This window comes from Sesamum indicum, linkage group LG13 (genome assembly GCF_026168435.1).
Source record: "Sesamum indicum cultivar Baizhima isolate 11 linkage group LG13, ASM2616843v1, whole genome shotgun sequence".
Taxonomy (NCBI): Eukaryota; Viridiplantae; Streptophyta; class Magnoliopsida; order Lamiales; family Pedaliaceae; genus Sesamum; species Sesamum indicum.
Window position 1 is genome coordinate 13948488 of NC_142669.1, and position 8745 is coordinate 13957232.

Consider the following 8745-nt stretch of genomic DNA (forward strand, 5'->3'; position numbering starts at 1 on the left):
ATATTGAGGGTAGCAGGGATGATCAAGTGTAAAGGAGGTGGTGCACGTGGGGTGGACCTCAAGCTCGAGGTGCCGCAAGTTGAGCTTGAGGCAAGGAGGGAGTGATCGTTCTCCCGACGGTGACCTCGAGGCGATGAGAGGTGAAGTCCATGCACCTCGTGGTAAGCTTGAGGTCGCACGCCCTAAATTGAGCTCGAGGCAGGGATGGTGGGATCTTGTATCCCATAGCGAGCTAGAGGATGTGCACCCGATGGTGACCTCGAGGCAAGGAGCGTCCATGCACCTCGTCGTAAGCTCAAGGCTGCACGCCCTAAGTTGAGCTCTGAGGCAGGGATGGTACCCGGCAAAAAAATAAGACATTCGTTCCTTCCTCCATGGTCACTCGGCAAAAAAATAAGACATGCGCTCCTTCCTCCATGGTCACTTTTTGAGCTTCAACCTTCATTTCTAGCAACAACATCCCCCCTTATCCAACGTTCTTTTTGCTAAGGAAGTGAAGCCCTTTTTCCTTGCGGTTGAAGAGCAGTTTGCCTAATGGAGAAGCTTCACCAAAGAAATTTGGGATTAAAACAAAGGGGTGAATGCCTAAAATAAGACTACCAATGCCTGCTGACATATGATTTGGACATCTTTGACTTATTGGACAGAATTTGGGACTCTTCCACATTTAGTCACCCAAAATAATAAGAATACAAGGCAAACTTACAGGCAAGACAATCCAGGTTTCAAATAAGCTAATGTAAACAGGTAACCATTTATCACAATGTTAATCCAATCTTATTCACATCATGACAAGTAATGGAAGCGTTAAAAGTATTCATTAGCGTTGCGTCCAATGACGTTTACAAACCACCCATTAGGGAGTTGCTACCTCCAGCAAATAAGAGGACAAAAAGTGCAACAAGTTTATTGAGAGTATCTCCAGTTCTCCACAAACTTGGAAGAGAAACTGGTGAACAGAAAAGAGGGTTGGATGCAAGCCAAGGTGTCCCGCCTTTTGCTCTTTTCTTGTGCAAAGGAAACAAGAATGAAGTGAATAGAAGCAGAAACCACCATGATGAAGGCCAAAAAATGTCCTCCATTTACTCCAGAGCTCCAAGTACTCAAGCTATCTCCGTACGAGACGTTGTCTTTCTCGTTTCCGGAAGCGCTCCAGCATGAATTCATCAGTGGCAGCTTGCCTTCGACTTGCAGCATCTGGAAGTGAATCAGCATGTCTAGATTCCGGACCATCTCCACCCTTATCCTTGTAAAGCTGTGGATGTTCTGAAAATATATGATCGTGATAAACATTAATAAATTAATAAAGGATAAAGAATCCATAAAATGGAATCAACCATCTTCCTAATGAACTAGACATTCTTATTTCTCAGTGGAATGATCACTACCATGGTAAATTCACTAAATATTAATAAAGCTAAGACCATCCAGAGTATTGACTTCCAAGTCTACAGCTTAGACTTAAAAACTTGAGGAGATTAAGTTTTCCAAGCAGGTTACATGGAAATTGAATGAGGGATGTAAGGCGGGATATAAAATAAGCAGGAAACAAAGTCTAAAATCAGATCCCTCTTATGTCTAATAAATAGATACTTACAGTGAATGACTACAATACAAGCAATGACAGATAGAGAAGATTAACAAATGGGCAATGACAATTTCCCAACTTAGAAGCAGTCTCCACATAATAGAGCAAAGACAAGGGTAAATATTACCCACAAATATGGTTTAGGTTTGTCTCTGCATGATGAGTGACGTAAGGGAAAACAAAACCACCTTTTCTATGTTTCTCAGCATAGTCCTTGCCATGCTGGAAAAAGTCGGAACTGAAACTTGAGGGAATGCTGGACTCTGCTTTAGCACGACCCACATACCTCTTCTCTTGCAAGAGCTTTTTTGCAGCCTCTGTTTCTTCAATATTTCTTAATTTGTACCTGCATAGCGGTGACACACTCAACTTCAACAGCCAGTTGACTTACCAGTAACTTGAAGTTCGTATTTTCTTCTCCTTTAACGAACAAGGAAAAAGAAAAGAAAGTTTGGAACCAAAGATTCCAATTTCATAAATATCCATCTTTCAAGGAGCAAAAGCTGACGCACGAAAATACCACACTGGAAAGGAAAATGACGTAAAATCATCTCCAGGATTATTAATTTGCACAAAAAACCTTGCGCTTACAGGAGTATTTGCTTAAATTCTAAATTTATAGAGCTATGCCAATTTTCAAGCTGTCTCTTCCCAGAAGGTAAAGCACATCCGCCATGCTGGTTGCGCATGGCTGCTTGAGTAAGATTGAATAGGTCAACATTATCCTGGTATACAGCCATGCATAGTTCATTTTACATCAGGTTAAATATATGCTTGTTATCAGGCAATTCCTGGTTTTTCTTCTTCCTTTCGAGAAATTTAGTTTTGCAGGAAGATATAGGCCCAGCTAGAGAGGTTTCTTTCTGTTCCGAGCTAGGGGAAATAAGAACTCACATCTGTGCACACTATGCTCCGAACAGCATTACAATTGTTTGTAGAGATAAAATGCACGGAAGACAGCATTAGAAAAATGCACAATGAGGTTACTGATGCTCTTGTTTGCCCCCTTCCTATTTATTAGGGGAAAAAAGTTATTTTTTTGAGAAAAAGTTGCTCTAGTATTCCCAAAGTGACTGAAAAAAAATTTTCTGACAGAATAATCAAGCATACTCTATGGGAAGCTGAACTTCGGCAATCCCTGTTGTCCACTGAGTAGAGTTTTCTTGTGAACTTCTCCTCTTCACCTGAGAAACATAAAAATGTATTTGTCAGGGTTCTATTGCAATGCCATAAGGTAGGGCCAGCTTCCAGTGGCCAATGCATGAAAAAACAGATGCACAACTATTACTGTGTGAAATTTTGTGGTACACTTAATCTTAAAAATGGGGGACAATGGCTTATAAGTACTTCCATCATTTTCAAAATTTAATGCTAAATGGAAATGTTGACTTATTTACTTCAACAACCACCCCGCCAACAAGGGTGAAATTCAGAACCTGGCGAAACTAGATGCCTATTTAAGATTTAAGCAAAGTAACAGATATATAGATCTGAAAACTGAAAGTACCAAAAAGTTGGTCCGACAAGCAACATAAGCATTCTGGCAAATAGAACAGAAAAGAATCAACAGTGAATTATCTCTATCTGGGGGGATAGAGGTTTGGTCTGTGAAAAGGCACTTCTTTGTTATCCACTAGTAAATCTTTACCATGAGCTTCATACAGAACAACTCAAGACAGCAATGTTGCTGTCAAGTATCAACTAGGTAGTTGATCTAAAAACAGAACAATGACTAGGTAAGTTGATCTCTTGCGCCTTTTGCTTTTACCTAAGAAGTTACTGCTGCATTGTTTCCACTTCACAACCAGGCACCAGCACCAAGAACAACCAACCTCATTCTGCCGTACTTGCCCATATCTAGTGTTACGATGTCACCTCTCACCAGCTCCTTCAGCCATCAGACAATCACCCAGTACTTTCCTGTAGCTAATTTCTACAGCATTTCTCAATCTAAAAGCCTCCAAAACCACACCAAAACATGGTGCAAACATAACACAAACAAAATGCTAATTGCTGAATTATTATCGAGTCAAGAACAGAAAGCCCATAGGCAGTAAGTTAAATTTTGAAACTCAATCTCATCAGCCTCTTATATTGATTCAGGATATTTCTTTCTAGCATTTGATTTTTGTTGCATTTAATCAATTGACACATATAACTACTATCCTTTTAAAAGCATGACTAGAACTTAGAAGTCTATCAGGCTTGTGTACCAAGTAGGCTCATTGTTATATGCTACTGCGACCTGTTGCTAATCTTCATCTACTTTTACATTTCTCTTGCTCGTGTATGCCCCAAGAAAGTTAAAAACTTACCTTTCAAGAAAGCTGCAATTTCATAGAGAATTCATCAAATTCTAGCCTTAAACGTAATGTAGATAATAATCAATACTAACTCCATGGCCATAACTCTAGGTGCCATCAAACTTACCCAATTATTTCGTCCTCCTGTCGAAGCACATGATTATCAGGGAGAACCAGAAATTGACATTTAAAGATTCCTAACTTCATCAAATTATTTGCAAAGTTTAATGCATCCAAGAAAGATGAACAATCATTCAGAAGAAGGAAAACATAATGACTCTGTCATGCTCAAAAATATTGGACAGTTATTTTTACATCCAAGCTAAGTTAGGCAAGCTCTACAGTTGAGCATACAGAAATCTTCATGAAACAAGCTATAAGGAAATCCTAAGAAAATAAAACCTGCAGAAAAGCTATGAATGTAATTCCCAGAAAATAAAGAACTGGACTGTAAATGAGAATATATTAGAATCTTCTTTTGCTGCAATTGCGAGCATATGTAAAGTGGTGCATATTGGAGGAGCGAAGTCAAAGGAAAAAGAACCAGAAAATCATAAGAGTACACAAGAATGAGATCACTTGCCTTCAGATGCTCTGGAATTTTATACAACTCATCCTCAGCACGCTTAACATCACTTTCAACTTGATTTTCTACATCAATATTCTTGCCCTTTTTCTTTGCCAATTCTTGTTCCACATATCTCAACCTGCACATCAAGTTTGGGAAAAATACAAATTCAAGAACAGACATATTTACACTGGCGATACTGCTTCATGAAACTAAAAGATTAACTTCTTTATTTCTACTGAAAACTGTCTATTTCCTTGATTCTACTTCCATACCATGTCTTTATTAATTTTGTTTGCACAGACCTTTTTATGAAAGTTTAAAATCAATAAAGTTTCTGTATACAACAATTTCTATGATGAGGAGGGGCATGGAACTTGAATTCCTCTCATTTAATTGCTATATCAACATAACCTTCATATTCTTACACAAAAAGCATGACATGAAGCTACCAATGACAAGCTTTGACTAGCCCCATCATTTGCCCTCTGAAGGCTGAATGCAAGATAACATTGACCACATTTTTTCCCCTTAAAAGAGGCAAGGTAACTGGATACGAGAATACAGTACAACTACATCTAATATGAAGGAGTAACATAAAAATGATCTTAACAGTGCATATTACAGGGCATTTTTGGTGTTTCAGACTGGTAGAAAGGAGTAGTTAATTTTATCCATTGCTTCAGATAAAACGAAATACTTGAATCAACCACAATCAGAAGAATATGCCTCAGCTGTTTGACTCACGAATGAATTTACAAGAATGATACATACTGGTAACAATTTCACATTTCAGTGCATCCAAAGGTCCAATCTGGTTCTTAATTGCTCAAACCCCTATTTTCTTGTTAATCCCTTAAGTGCAATCCAACCCAAAGATTTAGCAAATATATTAATCATTTCCAGTGACTGGAAGTTGGATACAGGTCTGTTCCACCAAATACATATGCTATATTAAAATGTATTCTTGTACGAGGATGATTTAGACTTCCATACTTGAGCAAGTGACTTGATACAAGCGGAGACATAGAAATCACAAAGTAATTAACCAGTATACCCCATTCTGAGACACTGAAACCTTAAGTACAATAAATAAACACGAGCAGAGTAGAAGATAATACATACATATTGGGGTCCTCGACCATGACAGCAGTTTCTTGAGCGAAAGTGTCCTGCAAAACCAAGTCGTCCTTCTCAACATCACCTTCACTCTTATCATTAACATTGCGAGCCAAACCACCCGTGCTGCCGTGGGTGACACCGGCCCCAGCAGAAGCAGACAAAGCCGAGGTTACCAGAGCCGGTATTCCCAACTTCTTCTCTCTCTGTCTCTGAAGGAATTTTACCTCCTCTAAGGCCAAAGCCGATCTGATTGAGTTACCTTGTGTTAGAGACTGTTGGAAGGAAAATGCAGATATAGGATTGAAAGATTAAAGGATGGGGCAGGAAATAGTACCTCCTCGCGTGGTCTTCGTCCTCGTCCTCGGCCTCTACACTTCTTTTCCTGAAATTCTTCGCCTTCATTTTCAGAAATCTGCTATACCTTCAATCGGAAAGACGGAAAGGAAAGTAAATCTGTAGCTGAATCATGAAGATAGCCTCTAGAAGTAGAAGGATGACCAATAAGCAGATTCTAACCCCGGAAGTTGTTCCCATTCACCCCTCCAAATTGACTAGCAAGAGTGTCTGGGTCCGATATACAACTACAAGACAAGACACAGTGAAATGAGGATGAGATGCTCATCTTAGGCGCAAATTGTTAAAATATTATTTGCCTATTTATCTTTTAGTTATATATATTATTCATTTTCTAAATAGTTTACAAGAATAAGAATACCAAATATTTTTCTTCTTTGATAGAATTTTATTTTTATCTAACTCTTATTTATTATTGAAAAAAGTACTCAAGTAAGGGTACCGACATTTTTTCACAATCTGAAAAAACACTTAAGAGATTCTCACTTATATATATTCAATTATAATCATAAGTTGCACTTATTGATATTATTTTACCACCAGTACATTATGGTAAAAAAACAAAGTACATGAAAGTTCAATCTAAAAACAATTACGTAAAATTTGGAGGAATAAATTCTGAAAGAAATGGAGTAGTTTTAAATTAATTTTAAGAAATATAATCATAACCTAGAATACTACATTGTTGCAATGAGATCCAAATTTTGTAGTGATGTTGCAATTCACTCCACATCGATTGTAAACGAGAAATTTGATAGGCTAATCCCAAAGCCTTTCCTCTCCAACAATGTGTCTTTTTGAGAACAAAACCATGAGGCTTATAAAGTCATAATAAAAATACCTCATATTACAAAACATCAATCTCATAGCCGCATCACGTAATTATTAAATTTTCCTACAGTGAGAACTAAAAGAAAATAAAGCTATGCATCTAATGCAGTAAGGAGAAATCGAAGAGAAGAGTGGAAAAGAAACTAAATCCAAACTTTAGGTATTACATTACCAAAGCAAATAAAGAAATTGTTTTATAAAAGACGTTTTGTTACATGAAATGAAGTTATTATTAAACCAAGGAAGGACTATCACGAATTTGACCTTGGGCTCAAACACGATTTAAATGTATATTGAAGAAACAATTGATACAAATCATTTAACTTAATACTACAAGCATAAAATATTACATAATACTATATATACACTATTATTTGATCTCAATGTCCAATATACATGCTCTCATTTTTGTCTAATATAAATATATGAAAATATTCATAAAAATATATATTGTAAACCTCTATTTAATTAGTATTTCAAATAATATTTTTTATTTAATGAGATTTTGAGCATTTTTTTAATTTTTATTTTTAGTAACAGTTATTAAATATATAAATGATTAGTTTGATCCTAACACATTTTCTGGTTAGTTTTAAGAGGATGTTCGACTAAGCTTATAAGCTCCTCAAAACATCTTATAATATGTTTGAGAGCTTATAAGCTCTTGAAAATCATTTGGCAAAATTTTTTTTGAAGACTTCATAAGATCCTAAAAAAATGTTTTGAATCTTACAAGCTATATAAAAAAGTTAACTTCACCCAACTTTTTTAAAAACAATTTATAAGCTCTTCAATGTTAATTTCTAATAAACAAAAAACAGTCATAATTTTGTTGGTATTTCACTTTTTCTCTTCATAGAATCGATGTCCCCCCCCCCCCCCCACAACAAAGCAAACTTATCTATTTATGTAATTTTAAATTCTAATAGTTTGATGAAATCTTTCGTCCATATTATGTCAAACTAACATCTTATAAGCTTTAAAATCTTATTTATCCAAACACTTTAAAAACTTATTTTTAAAATAAATTAAACATCTTTAAGATCTTAAAACATAGGAGCTTATAAGATGTTTCAAATAAGCTAGCCAAGCACCCTCTAAGTCTGCGTAATCCCGCGAGAACAAGAACCAAAACAAAATCACCTCTTTGCGTCATTGTTGCCCCCCAAACAATAACCTCCCATCCTCTCTCTCCATCCATAACTAATTGCGTATATTATTCTGTTTTCCCAAAGATTTTAACCACAAGTTCAGCATCGATCTCCACCAGAACACTTCTTCAAGCAAAAAAGTAAACTGGGGATAGTACTAACCCAACAAACTTTTACCATTGTCCAACTAAACTCAAGTACAAATTCAATAATGCTAAAGTCAAATTAGAGCCTAAAACATCAACCCTTAACCCCCATATCTAGCAACATAAATTCAGACACTTTTCACTCCCTTGCCACAGCAACCACTCTCAGTAGGTCAAACTCCCACATATCTCCAAACTACAAAACGGATTCGAACAATACACACACTTGCACTATCTGTTTATGTGTATATATATTGATATATGAAAGAGAGAGAGGGAGGGAGGGAGAAAACTTACCTGAATCACAAGAACCCAGTGTGCGATTTCTACCACGAGAGGGAGGGAGGGGGACAAGAGACAGAGGAGAGGGGAGGGGAGAAACGAGCGCCAGACCGGAAAGAGAGGGAGAGAGGGGACCTGGGGTAATTTTAGGTTTTCTAAGTCCTAATTTATTTATTGGAATGTGGCTAGGTCCTAATTAATTTAGGGATAATTGCGGTCTCCTCCACTCAAATTTTGAATAATTATATATAAATTTATTATAGTTTAAAAAATTACATTTAGAATTTTAAAAAATTTGATTTTATTTAATAAATAAGTTCTTTTGTATGTCAAAAAATTCATAGAATTTGTACATATTAATATAAACACGAATACAGATCAAGTAAATATTTTTATGACC

The 8745-nt window shown here is 36.4% G+C and overlaps 1 protein-coding gene across 2 annotated transcripts; it reads right to left on the minus strand.

Moving 5' to 3' along the window:
• Positions 1 to 723: 723 nt before the first annotated feature.
• On the minus strand, positions 724 to 8517 carry LOC105176061 (integrator complex subunit-like protein). 2 transcript variants are annotated; one of them, XM_011098740.3, is made up of 8 exons: positions 8361 to 8517; positions 6098 to 6162; positions 5916 to 6002; positions 5585 to 5827; positions 4475 to 4598; positions 2699 to 2772; positions 1777 to 1934; positions 724 to 1266 (listed from the first exon to the last, which is right to left on the minus strand). In XM_011098740.3, the coding sequence occupies exons 3-8, from the start codon at positions 5981 to 5983 to the stop codon at positions 1109 to 1111; spliced, it is 825 nt and encodes a 274-aa protein (XP_011097042.2). In that variant the 5' UTR covers positions 5984 to 6002; positions 6098 to 6162; positions 8361 to 8517; the 3' UTR covers positions 724 to 1108. The 2 variants fall into 2 exon arrangements, with proteins under 2 accessions (XP_011097042.2, XP_088733297.1); XM_088877171.1 differs by having other exon boundaries at positions 5916 to 6162.
• Between the last annotated feature and the right edge of the window lie 228 nt (positions 8518 to 8745).

Excerpts from the sequence above, each read along its gene's own strand:
- LOC105176061 (XM_011098740.3), bottom strand. The coding sequence starts at position 5,983 with ATGAAGGCGAAGAATTTCAGGAAAAGAAGTGTAGAGGCCGAGGACGAG. Across the intron at positions 2,773-4,474 it reads AAATTCCAGAGCATCTGAAG|GTGAAGAGGAGAAGTTCACA; the intron begins GCAAGTGATCTC and ends TATGTTTCTCAG. Across the intron at positions 1,935-2,698 it reads GAAGTTCAGCTTCCCATAGA|GTACAAATTAAGAAATATTG; the intron begins GTATGCTTGATT and ends ACCGCTATGCAG.